Raw genomic sequence first — 20,406 nt, forward strand, 5'->3', positions numbered from 1 at the left:
TAGGACAGGGTGCTGCACCAGGCGAGCAGGGTGGTGACACAAGGTTGAAAGTGGGCTACAAGTGGTGCGTCTGGGAACGGCCACAACCGTCTAACTGGCTGCCCTCATGCTCCCTTTGGCCAGGCTTGCCAGGGAGGGCGAGCTTCGGAGAAGTGATTCGGCAATCAAATCTGATAAGATTACGTATCTGTGCCTGCTTTTTACCTGCCACCCACTGCGAGGTGGTCTTGGGAGCCTGTCAGTTGCCTTGTCAGTGCCTGTACGAAGTACGAAGGAGGGACGGGAACGACGGGAAGAGCCCGAACACCCCCCCTGAAGCGAGGCCTAGTGGCCCCTTTGTAGGTGCCTAAGTGGCCCCAATCGCCTGTTGCACATGACCTCCGAGCACCTCGCGACGTCTGGTTGTGCCCAACAGGGCCCATTAGCGACGGTGTCAGGCTCACTATCAGCAGCACACTAGCCTTTTTGAGAGGCGCCATCGTTGATACCTACTTAGGCATGTACCCTCCACCTACAAGTGACTGTTTACCTAGATCGGTAGATTTCTTCACAGAGTACGGACATACCTACAAGCATGTATGTATGAACAGTGCGACTGGCACACGGTATAGCTGTGACCTTTGTATTTGCTCATCTCGATCCATGGCCCAGCAAGCAAGTCTCCTTCGCAATATACTTGGGGGTATACGAGCACCTTGTACAGAGAGCTACATAAGGCCTCTATCGAGCAAACTTAGTCGACTCGCGCTTTGTTTTCCCCGTGAGAAAATATTCAATGGCCAATCCCTTAGCGCCAGTAGCATCATCACTCCACCATACTTGTACTTGTGGTGGAATGGTTGGGTATCAGTTTTTTCACGATCCACGGGTCGGAGGCGCATCGGGATATTTTCCAGTCCTTGTATACCTTCCATCTGGGAGAGAGTGGTTGTCCTTGAGTCTCAATATCAAATGTCCTTCTTGTCTGTCCACAAGAAGTAAACTAGAATCTCTCTACTTGTACGTGTTTGTATATGTCGATACCATTGGGCCAGCAAAAGCCATTTGAGCCTGACTGGATCTCCAAGTACACATCCCTGTCGCCTACACACTTGTACCTCCTTGTACATACCTCGGTAGTGTCGAACTTAGTTGTGGATAATCCTGGTCTCCTTCATCCTGATTCCTGGCATAGTGAACGACCCTTGGTCAAGGTTTTTCCTCCTTGAAGCATAAAGACACCTGATGTCACATTGTGCTTCTTCACATCAACTTCACCGCTTCGAAAAAATTCTACAAGATGCCGAAAGAAGCATACACAAAGTCGGGTGACTTCGCACCTGACCATTCCAAGACTATCACGAATCCTCCCTTGGGGCTGATTATCATTATCAGATCATCTAGCTGCATGCTAAGTACGGAGTAGTGGAGCTGGTGCCAGGCACCGACATCGGCCTCGCCAACAGTACCTCGTAGATCCTTTCAGTGTCCGATTCGCGTTCCCTTCTCACCCACGTATACATATGAATGACCAAGTCGATTGCGGCGCTCTTTGGCCTCCACAATATGCCTTTCATTCCTTCTAGCAGAACCCATCACGATGCATCTGGTGCCATACGAGCGCCATTGACTGTGGGGGATATCTCTTTCAAAACCCTCCAACCTCGGCGCCTGCTCGCGTCAACATGTCATAGACCCGACCCGGTAATTTGTATTTGACAAGCCCGGCAAAGACCATCAGGTCCTTGGCCATGTTGCTGAGTTGGTCTTTCATTTCGTCCGCATCTCCACCATATCCTGCCTCCCACCTGCCATTGCGGATGATATTGTCTCGTTCTCCCCCAATGGCCCGCACCGCCCAGACGACACTCACTCCAGCGCAACGAGCAAGGATTTGGGGGAGGGCGCTAAAGGCTGTCGCAGCCGCTCTGATTGTCGGAATGGATCCATTGGCCCGCAATGGCAACAAGCCCAAGTCATTGAGCTCCTCTAACGCCGTCATATAACGAGGTGGGTTGGCTTCGAGGTTTTCTCGCACCGAAAGCAATCGGATGAGCACCCCGCAAATCTCACGGTTCGCGCTGGAGATTCGGTTGAAGTAGGCGGCATTCTCGTTGTACAACGATATCATGTTCTTGCCCAATTCGAAGGGAGACGACGTGGACTGTGTAAGTGACAATGACGACTGAGGTCCTCCCTGGTTGCTGCTGGATGGCTCGCTCTGACCGTTGGACTGCCGCGGTTTCAGAGGTTGCAGCTGCATTGGTGCCTCGCCCAGGTCCAGCGTCACAGCATCGGCCAGTGCTCGGTTGAGGACGCTAATGACATTGTCATAGTCTTCGCAGAGATGATAAAGCAATACTGCATCCGCGATTTGCCCGCGCTGATCCGCGATGGCAGCTGACTGGCTGGTGATTGACCTCAAAAATTCTTCCCGTGTGTCGAGGTGAATCAACCTGGCCCGTAACTCGATAGCACCCGGTATCCGCGTGCCATCACTACGAATATCGCCCAACAACTTTGCAAACTCACGGGTTTCAAGACAGAGTTCTCGCAAGCACTCATGACAGGCATTGATGTGGACCAGGCCCAAGCTTGCAGGCTGTAGATCAGAGTTGAGGCAAAGCATCGAAAGGTAATCCACCGCAGGCACAGGAAGTGCCGTTCGAAAGGTTCCTGTATGATATGCCACAAGCGGTACAAAGTTGATCATGGGTTGCTGCGTCGTTGAGAACGTCACTGCGTCGTAGGTCAGCACCATCAAATGGGTTACATCAGACGAACAATACTTACAGAGCTCGTTGCCAGCCACCGAAAAGTCTGAGACCCTCAACAACCCGTAATATGACAGGGCAATGGCAAAGTGCACGGCGCTCAGAGGATTGAAGCTGTGCAAGTAGTCCACGGCCTGCTCAAACATCCCTGCAAGGATCTGCATCAAGAAAAAGGTGCCGTAACCACTCGAACCCTCAACTTGATTTTTCTGGAAATGTTTCTGCCCGATCTCGGTGACTGTCTCACAAATCTGTTCAAGTCCAAAGATCTCGCCAGAGATCTCCTCGTACATTTCAGTCTCGCGCGCAAGGCTGAACTGGAGCCACAACCAGTCCTCGACACCCTGTCCCACAGCATCCAAATGTCTTGAACTCAAGTCACATCTTCCGATCACCTTGTAGCACGCAATTCTGTAAGGATCAACCGTGTTCTTCGGACCAACCTTTGTGCGGTTCTGATATTCGTTGTCGATCATATCTTGCAATTTGCGGCCCAGTCGCCGATCTGGGTTGTTTGCATACGCCGTCAAGTATGAGACGAAGCGTCGCTCAACAGACTGGAAGGCAGGGTCGTTGTTCACATACTCCGCCGCCTCTTTAACAAAACCGCACCTCAGCAAGTAGAAAATTAAGACCCAGCAGTAGTCACCGCTCTCGCCGCCCAGTTGTTGAAGTTCAGTTCCATCCGGGGCAAGATCTCGTCGGGCAGCCCGCAACCGGATGTAAGCCCGCACGATATTGATGACACTTGGCTGTCCTCCCAAAGCCGCTTCTCTCGCATTCTTCTCAATCAAAGATCGAAGCTCTCGCCAGAATGCCTTTTCCAAGAAGGTCCGAGAGCCCTCAACGATCTGCTTCTTCAGTTTGAGAGTGGCCGGAGCCGAGGTTGTCTCGTCCAGATATGCCTGAGCATATTGTCGTTCCCTAACTGTTGACTGGCCTTCTTTGGTAATTTCTCGTAAAGCTTGATAAGCGTCCACTATTTGCCGGGGGCTGTCTGCCTTGTTTTGCTCTTCGGTTTCGGCGAAATTTTGCAGAAGAGCGTACGACTCTTCTCGCACCCTAGCTTGATTGAGATCCTCCACTTTACTGATGAATGACTTTTCCTTCGCCCTGAGCTCGCGCTGCACCTGTGAACTCGAACGGGGAGGCCCTGCCGGCACAGGAGCCGCACCTTCACTTTTAAAGAAAGATGTCGTCCCAGCACCGGAACCTGGAGTGCCAATGATGGATTTTTCCATTGCCGTGCGACCAAACACGCTTCGTGTAGCTCGAGACGTCTCAGAAGCCCCTTCCTTGCTCCGACCAGTGGTTTTGCCAAAGCCACCACCGGCTCCCGCGTTGTCCTCGGGAGATGCCAACCCGAGATGTTCCATAATTCTGGCCTTTTGTTCCTCAAAGTCGATACCCAAGCTCTCTTCGATGAAGCTATCGACTTCACGGTAGACGCGCTCCATACTCTCCTTCAGCATCGCCTCCCGCCCTTTGACTCTCAAGTCTCGAAGGTAGGCACTGGACTCATCGGCGAAAGCCTGCGTCGCCATCCGTGACACCGGTGCAGATTCATCCGGTCCTAATGCTTGAAAATCCTTATAAGCTTGACCAGGGGCAACCCCGGAGCCAGCCAACAGATAATGTGCTCGACTGTCTGGTAGAGGCTCCGTTTGTTTCGCCCCGCGTTGCCTGATCTCTTGTGCGCGTCTGGCCAGATCTCCCAAGTCCATACTAAGGCTGGGTAACTGATTCTGACGGCCAGTGCCATCAGCCCACAGTCTCGGCTTTTTCTTTTGGCGTTCGAGGAGGCTGCTAAAATATGCGGCATCTCGATTGTTTTGCGGAGGGGCAGCTGCTGGTTGAGTCGCCTGCGGCACAGTTGTGTTTGTTGCGGCTGCGAAGCCACCACCACCGCCGCCGCCTCCGCCGCCGAAAAAAGACGTATTGCTCGCGGGTGCTTGTGTGTTTGAGGCGCCGAAGAAGGAAGTCGATGCTGGTGCTGGTTGCTGGGCAGTAGTTGTTGTCGTTCCAAACAGATTTGTCGATGGAGCAGTGGTTTTTGTTGTTGTTGTGCCTAAGGAGAAAGGAGCAGAAGTCTTTGTAGGGCCCCCGAGACTAAACAGTGCACCAGACGGAGCAGCGCTTGAAGTTGGGGCTGTGGTGTTGAGGCTTGGGAAAGAGAAGGGTTGGGATGATTGTGAGGTTGAACCGTCAAAGATGGACTTTCGTTTCCCTTGGGCATCAGTGGTAGGAGTCAAGCTGGCACCACCAAACAGACTACCTGGACCTGATGTCCCTGGCGCAGAGGAGGACTGGCCAAACAGCGACATTATGGCTGTCGGTCGGGAGCTACCAAGACACAAATACTGGAAATGCTAGAAGTCGCGTCCAACAAAAAATGGATTTGAACCGCGTTCAATGAGGCTGCGGAGTTACAGGCGCAGTTTGCAGCGCAGTTCGCGGCCTTGGCATTCATTGCCGCTTTAACTCCCCCTTCGACTCCATCGCGGATAAAAGAACAAAGAGCCACTTGCCAGTCCATCCAGTCAGCCAGTCTATCCTCAGTTCAATTATTCCGAGACCCAGCACAACGCCGTATCAGTCACATCCCCCACTTGCAGCTAGAAGTGAAGCTGTTATTCACAGCAGAAAATAGCAACTAAAATACAAGTCTAACGTTCTGGTGAGGCCCTGACTTCCCGGCAGGCGCAAGGTAGGAAAGAGGGCACGACTCTGAAAAATTCCAATCAGACTGTGCTTCTGAAAAAGCGTCCTGAGGCGATGGCGAGGGAACAAGGAAGCTCTGTGCCTCCAGCCCGCTGTCATTCCCCCACAAATCATAGGAGAAAGGATCATCCGTGGTCAGGGGCTCAACACCACTGAAAGGCTGGTCCTGCGACCGCATAGCAGGAGTCTCAACAAAAGCCGCTTTGTCAGGAGTTTCCAATGGGACCTGGTAGTCCCCCCATTCCAGCTGAGACTGTGTGATTCTGTCCTCAGCACTGGCAGGAGTGGTTGTAGGGGAGCTGACCGGTGAAACCGTCGACTGTGGACCGGTTTCGCCGTGTTCAGGGTCGGCCTCATAAACCTCGAGAGGTGTCAGCCCAAGATGATGCAGGATATCATTGACACTCGAGTCCTCTTTCATGAACTGAGCGCCAAGGTCGTCCGTTGCCTCCCCTGTCCTGAGACGGTGATGAAGGATATGGACGGCCTCGATCAGAGTGGCTTGCTGTCGTCCTAGCATTTCGGCATACCTTGACACCAGTCAGTTACAGGGTTGATCGAGTGTGGTTATGTCAACTTACGCCAATACCGTGTACGGCCGGGAATTTCTCCGTACATGAGTATATGTACACGAGGTTCCCCTTCGCGTGCAGCTTTTGCACGGTGTGTCTCCATCGCACTATTGTTGCAATCGCTGATCAGACCTTTTCTTCCAGGTGAGTGGAAAGATGGACGAACCTTGGCTTTTTTGATCCTGCAAAGATCACAAGCGCGATTGGTGCGCGGGATCTTCTTCTTCCTCGTCGCATAGGAGATATCGCCGCCGACACTGAATTCGCCATTGCGCCGCCCAGCAGCGGGGGCGGGCGCGAGTGAGATGGAGTACTGGCTCTGTGGCAGCATGGAGAATGAGACAACGGTTGTCCTATCGATGATGTCTGTTGATAGCTGCGCTGAAACGAACGATATTCTCTTGGATATGCTGTGGTCGACGGATTTCCTGCAGGGTGACCACTAAACTCCCCAGGGACCATGTTACAACGTTTTAAAGATCTGATCAGATGGGGAAGCCTGGATCTCATCATTGTCGATAAAGTTATCCTTTTGCGCCATCCTGCGCCGTCTAGAAGCAAGGTACCTGTTGGAGCCAATGGACCTCTGCACATGTCCCAGGGCGGTCCCGCATGGACAAGCTTTGGGCAATCATGAGATGATTGACGCTGTCCAAGACCCAAACGCCGGAAAAAGCCCGCGACCCGCCACCCTGCCACTCACCTCTATATCGGCAGAGAAATGCACCTCACCTGATGACAATACTCTTGCCTTGGCCGCATCTTCTAGTCGAGGGCTTCACGCATTTCGCGGGCACGGCATTCTGTGCGAGTGATTCTCACGTTCTGAATCAAGCGCCGCCATTTCTTGTACGTGAACAAGTATATCGACAATGAGTACAGCTATTGGACCTTTAGGGACTCCTCTCCGCGAAGGAGCCATGGTCGCACCATTATCTTCTCACTACTATGGTGTGATAGGGCTGTCGCGGTTGGTGTTCATGTGGCTTCCGACCTTTTGCTTTGACAGCATATGGTCGACATAATGTGATGACAGTTATATAAACCATGCGAGAAGCTCGAACCCGCTTTGTCGCCTCCATAACCAACAGCTCGAATCGACAGCCGAATTGTCTGTTTTGTCAAAACCAAAGAACAAGCTATCTCATACGCATCCGACAACACCATCTGAGTGTTAGTTGACCAACAAGATGAGGTTCGAGAAGATATCGAAACCCAACGAGGTCGTCATCCGCAACGTCTCGAGGTTCTTGTACCAGGCTGAGGCCTTGTTTGGTGGGGTAAGTAACCTCCTAGGTATTTGACAGTGTTGGTGCGACTGTGGTTTCTTCAGTTCCTCCCTTTTTTCCCAGGTTCCATTCCCAGGAGTTGGTTGAGGAGGTGACTGGGTCGACGAGACCACATGCTAATGCATTTGACGTTGTCTCTGTAGATCATTTTGGGTATTGTCAGCTGGTTCCTCGCCCACTGGCAGGACACCGAAAAATACCCCGGCGCACGTCTATGTTTCACCGAGATCTTTGCTGGCATTGCCATCATGTACGGAAGCATTCTTATCTGGACCTACAACTGGTACCCCGTCTGCGCCGCGGTGATCAACTGCATCCTCAGCTTGGCCTTCTTCTCCGCATTTGGGGCCTTGATTGAGTGGGATTGCCCCGAAAACTGGGTCGGATGGGAAGAATTGATCGGTGAGGGATACAAGGCCTGCTGGAAGACGACCGAAGCCTTCACCTTCATTGCCGGCTTTTTCTTCCTGGTCAGCACCATCTTTGCGGTGATGACAACATCCACCACGACTGAGCACCACATGCACATGGTGCACAGGAAAGCGAGCGGGACCAGCAGCACCGCTGAAACCCAAGTCTAGCCCAGCCCCAAAAGCGTCGGCCAGATTGAATGCGAGAGTATGCTCTCCATTGCGGCCAAAGACACTCGTTATCACCAATTACGGAAGAACTTACTGTAATAACACCTCTGTGACGCTATTTCCTGTGGCTTTGATGATGGGTGTGATGGCGTGTTATTACTCACAGCACACCCAGAAGAGGAGTTTGTATACGAAATAATGGAGTAGATGTTTTCAACGAGATTGACTAGCGCGATGATACCCTTTTGAGCAATTCAGTGATGGAGCCTATGTATTTGGATAGTCTCTAAAAGTCGAGGAATAATGATAATCTTTGTGCTCTTGACACCACCTATTCTTCTTGGACCCAGAGTGATCAGCCAGTACGACGAAAGAGAGGTCGAGAGAGCCAAGTTTTACCATTGACGTGATTCATCTGGAGCTGATGACCTCATGCCATGGCATGTGTACTTTGTACGAGTACCGTGCAGGTAACAAGGTGGTCACTCTACAAGGTGTTGATAGATGTATCATAGCATAGATAGTACCTGCAGAGAGACTCTTTATTTACCTAACGTGATCTCTCACGGGTTACAAATAGAGTATGTGCCATGATATGTATCATTTATGAGATTGCCATGCGATGACTACGCAAGGTGGCAATATACAAAGTATACGTGGAGAGCAACGTGGGATGTCCGATCGGCACTCACCCCGGGAGGTTTTTTTTTTTTCAAAGGTCGAATGAGAAAGAGGATGATCCAGATTTCCAAGTCCCAAGGTACGTGACATGTGAAATGAGACTCGAAAAAAAGATGCTTTACGAGTAACAAGGACACGGAGTAAATATGGCGCAAAAGAACCAAAGGGTTGAGCCAGTTGTGCGCAATAGCAACCTATTCGTTCATTTTCTCTCTCTCAGCTGATAATACTTTGATGTCAGCCAGAGTCCCGAGATCCCAAAAGTCACCAAGTACATAAAGTACGAGGACAAACTATGTCATTGGATCTCGGAGACTGCGAGTGACAAGTACCAAGTTGGACGTGGACTGAGGGTTTCTTTGAGAACTACTGCAACTACAGTGGGCTACTGGAAAATGATCCCATGGCAATGCTCGAAAAGGAATGGCATCTACGAACACCAAGACTAAGAGCGAGCGAAGGCCGGGGGTGGGAGACTGGAAGACTTGGACATGTCCGCTTTGCTTGACTTTCGGGTTTCGGAGTTGCGTGACTATTTTTCTTGTTTTCATCATTTGGGGACTAATTCTCTCTCTATTCTTCTTTCTGTCTCTCTAATTGTACTCGTCCATCCTCGCTACTCGCTTCTCGCTACATCCTACTAGCTAGGTACAACCATGTCCAAGGTACCTCACTCGTCCGTAACTCGTATCCACCCACGAGCCGAGTCCTCTATACCATGAAGGGATGAACCTTGTGTGTCATCCCTCCTCCTCCGTAGCCCTGTCGCCAATTCGGTGCCCAGGTCCGACCCGCGCCCGAATGGCCGAACCAAAGCACAGCCGCATGTGTCGCCCTTCGCTGCCTTAACTGCCTCGCCGCGCGTAACGTGGTTTCATGTGCCTCGGAATTGACTAGAAGCCCCCCAAAAACCAAAAAACTCGAAAGTTTGTCATACGATTGTTGAACACGACACACTGACTTGGACTGCGCCCGGACCGACCGACCACTGACAGGTCGAGTATTATGGGGACAATGCGCAATACTTCTACGCCTCGTGGCCTCTTCTTGGGGAGTGCTTGCTTACATGGAGAGAAAAGAGAAAGGACACAATTCCATGACAAGTCAATGAAAGAACATAACCAAGTTCCCACGAGCTACCATCTATACGAAAAACACCACATCCCATCAACACTTATCCATTATTGAATCCTGTAAGAACCCTCACCTCTTTCTTACGAGATCAACAAGTATCAAATCCATACAAGACCAGCCAGCGCCACATCTACCTTTTTGAGATTTTGGTAACCCCCCCAACCAATAACAACTTCAATCTCATCATCATTTCACTTCACCCTCACCACAAATGGCCCTACTCATGGACGAGACGGCTTACAAGCTCCTCTGGATGGCCCAGTGGAAGCTGCAACAGGAGTCAGAGCACATGGAGCCCATGCTCACCAGAATGGTCGGCCACCTTTCCGTCTATCAGAGAGCGGCCGAGTACATGGAATCACACGACGTGAGCGACACACCCACTGACAGCAGCGACGCCTTTGCCCCCACGCCAGACGCTGATGCTTCTTGTGACCAGGTGGCGGACGCCATCTTTGGGCCCGAAAAAGACCCGCCCGGAGAAGTCGTCGACGAGTTTTCAGAGCTGTTGAGGCATAGTTCGAGGGCATCCTCTCCTCCGTCGGAAGGAGGATCGGTGCCACCACCAACCGACTCGGTGATCGTCAGGACGATTGAAATCGACGCCGCCGCCGCCTCCGCCGAAGGCGAGAGGAACCCGTTTTCCGACGACGAAGAGGTTTCCAGCGTTGGCGAGGACGACATTAACTGGAGCAGCGACGACGAAACCGAATTCGGGAGCGTGTCGAGCTTTGACGAGGAGAACGAGGGTGACGATCATGGCGAAGACGAACTTGCCCGTCGTCGCGAAATCCTGAGGGAGAAGATGGGCGATGTGGACATGGATCCGATCTGGAGGCACAAAGTACCGTCGACGTCGCCGCAGCCGCAACCGCAGCTGCAATCGCCACCGCCTGATTTTGACGGGTGGGCACGGTGTTTCCCACCCCTGGCCCGGCCTGGCACGCCTTCACCGGCAATGATCCATGGTGTTGCCCTCGTGGCGTCGTGATTTGTCCGTGAACCAGTTTCCCGCTGAATTTAGGGAGAATGACCAATCCTACTTCTTCTCGCCGAGAGGAGAGAAAGGCGTCTCAGTATTGGAGACAACCCTCACCACCCCTTGCTAATCTGGGCGGTTTCCCAATCTCAGAGACCTGGCAGACAAGGGTCGATGCCGGACAGGACTCACGTCGCTAGGACTACAGAATAGTCCAAGGCAGACAGGACACCTGGGAAGTGTCTGTCGTATATGATCCGGTGCTGCGATTAGCAGCCATGGCCCGTGGCATGACATCAGAGATACCCAAGCAGTCGCACGAACATATCGGGCCCAGAGATATGTAGCTAGCTAGCTAGCTACGCATGAACACAAGGAGCTGAGAGCTCTTTGTCGCCACCAGGGTGACAAAGCTAAGGCGTCTACGCGAGCGGGCGCTGGAATGACTTTCGGACACTGGAGAGAAGAGGAGAAGAGGAGAAAAAAAGTGTTGTGCTCAGTGTGCCCAAACCTGGGCTTTGGGAGGGGCTGACTATTCTACCCCTAGGTATACATACGTAGTGCCTATCTACCTTCCTACCCACTCGTAGTACATACATACCTACAAGAATACGAGTATACAAAGTCCAAGGACCCGGTGTGTATTGACGCGTGGGTTTCGCTGGTCGGTGCTTGGATTGTGTATCCGTATTAAAATAATGGTCCCTATGACGTATGACATGTATGTTTTATGTTTTTCTTCGTGTGACGTACACACAAGTGTGAGATATGTAGGAACTCGACTGAATGTGTGTGTGTGTGTATATGATAGTATACGAGAGAGAGAGAGTAACAGGAAAAGGACAAGGGCCAGAGGCAGTCAGTTATATTTTACACAATTGCATTTGACCTAGAGATCATGATTACATACTGATACTGGTACTGGTACTGCCTGGTATTGGGTATTGGGTATTGAGCATTGATATCAACCTGGGCCTTTCTTGGGCCTTTAGTGATGAACCTGTACATGTACATGATTGTATTTTTCCCTCTCACACTGTCTCACTAACTTGCTCTCCTAAAAGAGGGTCCTGGCTTGTGGCTCCTGGCCATCATCGTCATTATTACCCTGTCATTACGATCCATGATCACTCGTGATCCCTCATGATCTCCTGTGTGTGTGCGTGAGTGTACCCTAATAGGCATATACACATAATGACCTGACCCTGATCGTGACCGTGACCGTGCGCCTACCTGCCCCCTTAGCAAACCAGCCGGCAAACATGGCGGGTGAGAAACCTGTTCCCAACCCAGCCTGATTCGGACCCGGACCATTTTCCATTTTTGCCCCTTGCCATACCTTCCCTGGTAGCCTCCAAAACCAGTACACCGGGTGTCAAACAACAAACAACACAAGACCGAAACACCAGAGAAAAGACAAGCCAGAGCCTTGGTCAGGTTCAGATCAGATCAACAAAGGTGAGCTTGATTCTTCGCCCGCGGTAAACACATCGCCCCCAGCCAACCCATCCATTTTCGATACATCCGAGAGATATTGACGACAACCAAACGCCAACTTTCAAAAGGCCGTCCACCTTTCATACATACAAGAGACGGAGTAGACGCGACGTCTTTCTCCACAACAGCCAGCCATACAAGACGGGAATGAAGTTTGCGAGATAGAGAGACAAGAGACGAGGAACAGGACGAGACGAGAAAAGAGCAAAGCACTGACTGTGACTGGTCATGGCTGTTGGCCGCCGAGCCGCACCAGGTCCTTGAGCCGCGACATGTCGTCGCAATTGACGAGCTTCTGAAAAATGCCGACCTGGTCCTGCAGGCGCTTGATCTCGTCATCCAAATGCCGGATCTCGACCTCGGACTGGTGGATGTAGTTGATCGCCCGCGACATGATGTCGGACTTGCGCACCCTGCCCGAGGGCGTCGCAGCGGTGAGGGAGGCGTTAAAGTGCGCGGCGGGAGACGTTGGGCTAGTCTCAGCGGCCAGGAGCACGCGGTGGAGCTGCATCATCTTGCCATTGAGATTGTCACGGTAGCGCCGCTCGATGACGGAATGGGCAAACTTGGCCTTGAGAATGGCCGACTCATCCTCACTGGACGAGCTGGACGGGTTGCGCTTCTTCCGAGGTCTCCCTTTCTTCGGCGAGGGAGACGCTGAAGGCGCTGGCGCGGCGCGACCGCGCGTAGGTGGCTTTTTGGCGCTGCATGTCTTGGAGTCTACCAGGCTGGGTGACGACAAGGGCGACACGTCGCTGCTGCACTCTTCCTTGACACTCGAGGCGGCAAACTCTTCTTCGGGTAGCTGGCAAGTCTGCTGGTAATCCATGGAAAAGTCACCGCCACTGTTTAATTGCAGCTGGGCGGGGCCGACGGTGTGCACGGCGGCCGGGTCAAATGGTTCGAGGCACGGGCTGAGATATGGCACATTTGAATACGACTGCATGGCGTAGGCTTTGGGCTGCATGGGCTGAGTCTCCATAGGCATCGGCCATGCTTGGAGGTTCTTTGCGACCAGATCATGTTCCTCACTGTCTGATTGAAAGTTGGTGAAGTATGTCTCATCCTGGAATTGCTGTGACCCCGGTTCCAGGAACAGGGGGTCTGGATAGTAAGCCATTGCCTGGGTGATTGGGCTGTGTTTTGGTGTTTGTTGTCTGCTGGACTCTGGAGTGGTGTGGTGTTTGAGTAGAACTAGTCTACAGCCGGTTGATGATTTTCAATGCAGGGACAACTTGGGGTGGGAAAAAGGTACCGGATTCTTATTCCTGAGCGGCGAGCCCGACGCTCTTGATAAAGAGGATTTTCGGGCGCCCAAGACTCCCCCCCTCCCAGTTGTGTCATGGGCCATGATCTCAGGTCGACCAAGCGTCTGGACCCTGATCCAGGACCACCCCGGGGGAGGAGGGGTGGCTTGTCAAGTTGTCGAGAAGTGATAGATTCGAGATTAGGTTGGGCCAGCACCAGGCCAGCTGGGGGAATATGATTCCTCGGGGCCACTCTTTAGGGCACATGGGGGGTCGAGAAGGTTGTCGCCCAGCAAAGACCAGTGAAAGTCCCATCAACGGGAGGGAGGGGAGGGAGGGGAGGATGGAAGGGCAGAGGAGCCAACCGCGTCAACCTACATGGCTATAGCCTTTGCTTTTCTGGGCTATTTCTGTTCGGCTGGACTTTTCCGCCGAGTAGCAAGCTGGGCGAACAAGGTTAGGGATGTGCTTGTAAACTACTGGGGAAGCATGAGAGCCACCAGTAGTACAAGTACAGACTTTGGAGGAGGGGAGGTGAGTAGCCCAAAAAGGAAGATACAAGAGAGATGGGGGGGGAGGGAAGGGAAGGGAGGGGCCAAGGAGGGCACGGGAGGATCATGCAATATGGAGAATCGAAGTTTCTTTCTTGCTCGGGAAGAACGGGAGCTGAGATTTCTTCCTTCTAGCAAACTCACCTGTTCTTTGTTCGCTGCTCCGCTGCTCCGCTCTTCCGCATTGGGCATCTCGAGAGTCCAAATGGGCACTAGTAGCTTCTGGCTAGCTCCGCACAAAGTTCGCAATAGTTCGGACGTGTCTCGCTGATGATCGGATCTGCTCTGCTGTGCCTCTGTTCGTTCGTCATGCCATCATCATCGAGTGCGTGGTGCGAGAGGTGAGGGGGAGGCGGGTGAGTTCAAATCGAAGTTCAACGCAGTTCAACGAGTCGGGGGGTTTTATGAATTCATGACTCGATGAATCCGGCGACAAGAAAACATGGATGTCAATACAATAACGTCAACGGATCCACTCGGATTCAAGCCCATGCCACCACATACCTGTCAAGTACTTGTACATAGCATATTGCCTACCTGTACAAGCACAATAATATTCTGAATTGAGTGAGTGAGTTGTTTGCTCCAGATCCGGTCAGCTGAGTCGGCAGTTGATAGTCGGTCGGTCTCCCCCCCTCCTCCTCTGTTTTACTTTCTTCTCTTTGCCCATCCATTATGATATGGGACTTTCCATCCAGGTATTTTAGCCTTTTTTGATGTTCTCCTTTCCCTTTTTGGATGACCTCTTCTCGTACAAAGTACTTGGGTACTCAGTATTAATTGTCCCATTCTTTATTGCTGCGGGATATAGTAAAGTTCGGATAACTCGAAGTAGAAAATACTTCGCACTTGCCCTCCACTCCCACTTGGGTTAGGTTGGGTTGGGCGGCTGCAGCGAATAATGGCATCGCATTATTGATAGCCCAGCCAATCCATGCCAGCTGGTGCCAGCTGGTACCAGCGGCGGAACACTGGTCTTCCGAGGAAAAGAATCCTGCGCCTCAAATTGCCAAGAAGGACAAGGACAAAGCGAATTCTGCCCAGTGTGCGGATGCGGAGAAGGACAACCTTAGAAGGAGGGATGGCGGTAGTGGTGATAGTGGTGGTACGTGTAAGTCGTGAGGCGGTAGGTGGTCTGACCGTGCTCTCTCTGCTTAACACCTCATTCAATCAGATCATGGCCTAAAGCTTCTCGCTCTTACCTCCTACTTGTCCACGTACATGTACAAGTATTACTGTGCATGTGGACAGGATACGCCATGAAAAAAAGCCTGGTGTGCCTACTTACTCTCAGCACCTAACCAACAACTACCAGAACAAGAAAAGAATTGAAATAATGAATGGATCACATACCTTCGCCCGAGCATCCCTATCGACCCATAGCCGTGCCGTGGTTGGGTGGAACCCCGAGTTTCCATGATGAGACCGATTGCAAGGCCTTTCTCGATTTCCCATTGCGCCATGGCTGGAGCATGCCGAGTTTGCGGGATGCCCATTTCGATTGCCATGTTGAGGGCAAAGGCGAAAGCAACGACAAGGTCGCTGATGCTGCCCACACGGCCGCCTTCCTCCAAGAGTGGCTCTACCTGGGACTGATCTCTTCCATATTCGCCATTTGCCGCGTCACCTTCAACGGCCATGATCTCATTCGATACCCGTCGAGCTTCGTAAGTTCAACTTGTCAAGCGGTGATGACTGCATGCACAGTTCCTGACATCCCTGACCACCGCTGCAGAGGAGGAAGAAGAAGAAGAACAAGAACAACAGAGCCTTCGTCACTACGGCAACTTTGGGTGCAAAGTTGCAGCAATGGTATGACAAGGAAAAGTATGCCTCACCCTCCGCAAAGGCAGACCACGAGCGAGACATCAGGTACAATTTCACACTCGTCTCGGGCCTGCTTGAGGCCTTTAACCAGAGACTAAGAACCACTGGCAATGACGCTCAAGCCACTTACCTGCGCAACTGTCTGCCTGGAGAAGTCGAGCTCTCCATTGTCGTCTTGCTGGCTACGATCCAGTACTTCCACACGGTCATCTATGACCCTCCGAGTAGCCTGCTAGTCCCTACCTGCCCTTGGCTCTCGTCGTTGATGGTGAGCGAAGGCTGGTGCGTAGGGCAAGTTTCCAATCTCTGGAGGCGCCATAGGAATGTCTTGACCATGTATTACTTCAAGATGTTGGGTCCGCCGACCGTCCAGAAGGATCACTCTCGTTGTTCGAACCGACGGTGTATCGCGCATAATGTCCTGGAAGACCAATATGTCACGGTGCATTGTCCTGTAGAGCCGTCCTTTATGCACTTTCGCGTCCCGAAAACCATCACGAAGCGCATGAGCTGCAGATGCGGCGGGCACGTGGGCCCGTCGAGCGAGAAACTCGTCGCCATAATAGAGCAGGGAAGCATCCCCATTATCTCGGTCCGCTGTCCAACCGCCGCGCGGAATGGGAAATGGGACGATTCTTTGGACCTCGACGTCGTTGCGTACACGGGGGCCACCCCATATGTTGCCATCTCCCACGTGTAAGTCTGTTGACCTTTGTAGAACTAAGAACATGCAGAGAGGCTGACGTTGCCACAGATGGTCCGATGGGCTGGGAAATCCCAGCGCAAATACTTTGCCCCTTTGTCAGTTACGAGCTCTCAGAGCGCAACTGCAATATATGATCTTCACAAATCCAGAGTACTTTGGCAATGTCTTCCCAACCGGCTCGCGGATCCGCAAGACTGCACGCCTGGAGCGGCTTTATTTCTGGATCGACACTCTCTGTGTGCCCGTCAACAACACGGAAATGAGAGAAAAAACAATCCTGGACATGCGCAATGTTTTCGCAGCAGCCTCGGCGGTCTTGGTCAAGGATGCCGAGTTGAATGCACAGAGCCGGTATTGTCCTGTCGAAGAGCTAATGGCCCGGGTCTGCGTGTCCCCTTGGTGTGGAAGATTGTGGACTCTGCAAGAAGGAGCGTTGAATGACCAGGTCTTTGTACAGACGTCCCACAATGAGGTTGTTCTGCTTGATGACTTGAACGAACCGATGCGGTCGCTTGTTCTACTATCAGACGAACTTCTTGACGCCGACTCGACTGACGTGGTCGACCGCGTTCCCGCGGCATTGGACGGCGAGAACAATACCCCATCGGAACCATGGGACTTTGCGGCCAAATTTGCGGCGTGCCCGTCGACCATTCTTTCCATGAATGTCCTCCCCTCCAACATTGGACCCAGATCCATTTTGCATCACAGCAAAGCAGAGTTATTCCTGCATGTACTGACGCAAATCCACGGTAGGGACACCAGCAAAGCCTCCGATGAAGCAATCTGCTTTGCGACGTTGCTGGATGTGGGAGTGGAAGACGTGCTCAAAGAGAATACCTGTGAAAACAGGTGGACTGCCTTCTTGTCGGTTGTGGAGGACGTTCTTTCGGCACGGATCATTTTCACGACCCTACCCAGGATGAACCGAAAGGGATATTACTGGGCACCACGGTCGTTTCTGAACTTTGTCGCGGGAACGGAGCTCGCAAGAATAGTCAACGTCGATGGCTTCGACCCAGGAAGCCATGAGCTCGACCGCGATTCGGACCTGGATGAGCCTTTTCCCACGCAACGTGTTCGAGGACCGGTCCGCATCAGTAAACGCGGCCTCGTTGTCGAGTTCCCCGGGTTCACATTTCAGCCACTCGCCAATGCTTTGTCCCCAGAGTTTTGTTTTACAGCGGAAAACGGCCATGCGACTTATTGGTGTATGGCAGAGTATTCCCGACCCCATTTCGAAGCATACTTTGAAGGATCTGTAGTTCTGCCCGAACAGTCATGGGATGTCGTGAAGCCCGGACCGTCTTCGCGGTTGTCTCTCGTGCTCGAGGACCACTTCTCGGACGCTGCTGCGCCGGTCAGGGGAGCGCTGCTGACGGCTTGCAGTGACGAGGGTAATGTGGTCCAAGGAACGTACTTGTGTCTTGTTCTCGTCGTCCGAACCACGAGCAGCTATCGGCCGCCGGACTTCGAACTGACGAAGGAGAAATTGAATCAAGATGCTGAGCATGCCCAGTGGGATCTTGCCATTGACACCAAGTTTGGCAGGAGGGACGAGCAAGAGTGGTGCATCGCGTAACTCTGTAAGATGATTAGCCCTTCAGCCCAATCAATGTCTTATACTTTCCTATTCGCAAAAAGGACTAGGCAATCGTACACTGCTTAGTCGTCACGGAAATCGTCAACATTGAAAAATCACATCACTCTGGCACCTGGCAGCCTCGTTAGCTCGTGGTAGGCAAGAACGAGGCTCCAAATGTTTGATCGTTGATTGGTGGCGTAGGGCGGCGAGTAGTTTAGATAATCCTTGGCGTTGAGGTCATGTTTCTGGATGCGCAGCCAATGAGTCTCGTGATGGAAGCTTGGAGCATGCGACTTGTAATTTTATCTTCCACTCATTAAGGCATCCAAACATCATGGATAGCTGGCACCCAGCACCGTCATAGCCATTCTCTCCCTCGTTGGTCGTTGTTTTTGCAGACAACCAGTCATAAAAGCTCTTCATCGAATGAGCCAGGATCGAAACCACAGGCGTTATAATTCCCCATCACGCCTACCTTCTGCGGTGTCTTGTCCGTCTCGCCAGCCAGCATGCCTGTTTTCCAATCGAAGCCCTTCCGCGCCAGCGGCAGCAGTGCGGCAGCTCGGGACCTCCCCTCGCGGATTGCAGCGTGGTATAATCGCAAGCAGGAACGCAATCCGTTCCTGTACTTTGGTCTGCCTTTCATCTCCATCGTGGTCGCGGCCTCGTTCCTCCTCACCCCAGCCACCGCCTTGCGGTACGAGAAGCACGACCGCAAGAACAGACAGGTCTCAGACCACGAGAGGATGGAACTGGGCTTGAAAGGGGGCGCTGCGGGCGAGGGCGGCCTCACGTACAATCCACGACGACGGAAGCTTCTCAAGGGCGAGCTGAACGAGCGGGATGAATACTACAGGCTCATGGCCAAAGACTTGGATAATTGGGAGCAGAAACGGGTGGAGCGGTGGAAGGACGAACCGGATGGGAGATTGCGATAGGGACATAGTCGCAGCGAAGGGAGGCACATGCTGCACCTCGTCTTGTCACTCCATCATTCTTTGGCCATTTTCGCGCAATTATTTTATCTCTTCTCTGCGAACATGCGCGATGCAAAGTTCCAAAACTCTGGAACCATGCTTCAAGACCCCGCCAGCGAAGCAGCACATGCTCAAAGTAAAACAGCTAGAACTCGCATCTTGTCCGAGTTATGTATCGGAATGGACACGATACGCGATGGATACTTGAACCGAGGGCGAAGCAACCGAACTGGCGGTGAGCGAAGGTTCAGGCAGTGCATGGTCGCATCGCAAAGAGGCGGCAGTGCGTTGAACGGAAGAGCATCCCCGTGGGCTTAGGCTGCAAAGTACGAATTTCCCCATGGAGCTCTGGTGCCACGAAACGTGTTCGAGAACGAGAATACAACATTTACAGTTTCAATACTGTACCAAGTATGCACACAACCCACCGTCAGCGAAGGAGCTCGGTTCCCAGTGCATTCTCAAAAGGGAAAGAGGCAGTTGGACTTGATCCGAACCAATACCATGACAACCCGAGTCACCTGAAGAAGGCTCGCTTAGATGCAGGCCGAGATGGGCGAGAAGCTTCTGGCCACCTCAGGCGCACGGGCTGCCTGCAGGTGAGACCAGACAGTGGAGAGGAATGAGAAATGACGGCATCTGTACACATTACTTTTCGGTTGCAGGTATTGCTTTGGGGCCACGAGGACAAACAGCCTCATCTTCGGCAGTGGCCGATCCTGTTATACAACGACCAAACCGTGTCGAGCTGGATATTCCTCCTTTTGGATGTCCGGGGTTGCTCGGCCAAGCTCGGTCTAGATAGCGGATTGGGGAAGGCCACTTTTGACAGGGTCTGGACCCTGAACCGAGTATAAGCTGTCTATTCCGGACTTGTAGAAAGAATGTAAGGTAGTGTCTGTACTTGTTAGAACTTGTCCAAAGGCGCAACATGTGCACCTGTTGGTGTCATAAGGCAGACACCCTTTCATTTTTGTTCGACCGGGCATCGGCCGATCCGCCGGGCGGGGGACATAAGAAGACCAGATACAGGGCAGCCTTTTCATTATAGTTTACGTTTTAGATTTCACCGGCTCGAATCACTAGGGGATTTTCTGGGCGGTGCATGCGACCCAGGGACCTGGATATTGTCTCCAAGTACGCGTGAAGTGAGAGTCATGCAGAGGGTGTTTCCTTCCTGACGAGTCATGGTTGAGAACAGAAGAGTAAGTCAGTCAACTCTTGTGGATCATGCCACTCGAATCCAACGTGTACGGATTCTTGTACTTGTAGAGTATGTAAGAAAAGAGTCACTGAGGAAGATAAC

At 52.3% G+C, this 20,406-nt stretch overlaps 7 protein-coding genes across 7 annotated transcripts; 4 read left to right on the forward strand and 3 right to left on the reverse strand.

Annotated features, from left to right (window-relative positions):
• Positions 1-1,627: 1,627 nt before the first annotated feature.
• On the reverse strand, positions 1,628-5,077 carry AYO20_07290 (hypothetical protein; the record flags this gene model as incomplete). The annotated part of the gene is made up of 2 exons (XM_022645576.1): positions 1,628-2,718; positions 2,773-5,077. The coding sequence occupies 2 exons, from the start codon at positions 5,075-5,077 to the stop codon at positions 1,628-1,630; spliced, it is 3,396 nt and encodes a 1,131-aa protein (XP_022498446.1).
• Positions 5,078-5,406: 329 nt separating this feature from the next.
• Positions 5,407-5,994, reverse strand: AYO20_07291 (hypothetical protein; the record flags this gene model as incomplete). Its single annotated transcript, XM_022645577.1, has 1 exon — positions 5,407-5,994. The coding sequence occupies one exon, from the start codon at positions 5,992-5,994 to the stop codon at positions 5,407-5,409; it is 588 nt and encodes a 195-aa protein (XP_022498447.1).
• A 1,242-nt stretch (positions 5,995-7,236) lies between these two features.
• Positions 7,237-7,916, forward strand: AYO20_07292 (hypothetical protein; the record flags this gene model as incomplete). Its single annotated transcript, XM_022645578.1, has 2 exons — positions 7,237-7,326; positions 7,479-7,916. 2 exons carry the CDS (start codon positions 7,237-7,239, stop codon positions 7,914-7,916), a joined length of 528 nt encoding a protein of 175 aa, XP_022498448.1.
• A 2,026-nt stretch (positions 7,917-9,942) lies between these two features.
• Positions 9,943-10,722, forward strand: AYO20_07293 (hypothetical protein; the record flags this gene model as incomplete). Its single annotated transcript, XM_022645579.1, has 1 exon — positions 9,943-10,722. One exon carries the CDS (start codon positions 9,943-9,945, stop codon positions 10,720-10,722), a length of 780 nt encoding a protein of 259 aa, XP_022498449.1.
• A 1,711-nt stretch (positions 10,723-12,433) lies between these two features.
• Positions 12,434-13,327, reverse strand: AYO20_07294 (hypothetical protein; the record flags this gene model as incomplete). The annotated part of the gene is made up of 1 exon (XM_022645580.1): positions 12,434-13,327. The coding sequence occupies one exon, from the start codon at positions 13,325-13,327 to the stop codon at positions 12,434-12,436; it is 894 nt and encodes a 297-aa protein (XP_022498450.1).
• A 2,150-nt stretch (positions 13,328-15,477) lies between these two features.
• Positions 15,478-18,120, forward strand: AYO20_07295 (hypothetical protein; the record flags this gene model as incomplete). The annotated part of the gene is made up of 3 exons (XM_022645581.1): positions 15,478-15,672; positions 15,741-16,528; positions 16,587-18,120. The coding sequence occupies 3 exons, from the start codon at positions 15,478-15,480 to the stop codon at positions 18,118-18,120; spliced, it is 2,517 nt and encodes an 838-aa protein (XP_022498451.1).
• A 512-nt stretch (positions 18,121-18,632) lies between these two features.
• AYO20_07296 (hypothetical protein) lies at positions 18,633-19,061 on the forward strand (the record flags this gene model as incomplete). Its single annotated transcript, XM_022645582.1, has 1 exon — positions 18,633-19,061. One exon carries the CDS (start codon positions 18,633-18,635, stop codon positions 19,059-19,061), a length of 429 nt encoding a protein of 142 aa, XP_022498452.1.
• Between the last annotated feature and the right edge of the window lie 1,345 nt (positions 19,062-20,406).

Source organism: Fonsecaea nubica (assembly GCF_001646965.1).
Source record: "Fonsecaea nubica strain CBS 269.64 chromosome Unknown Scaff50, whole genome shotgun sequence".
NCBI lineage: Eukaryota > Fungi > Ascomycota > Eurotiomycetes > Chaetothyriales > Herpotrichiellaceae > Fonsecaea > Fonsecaea nubica.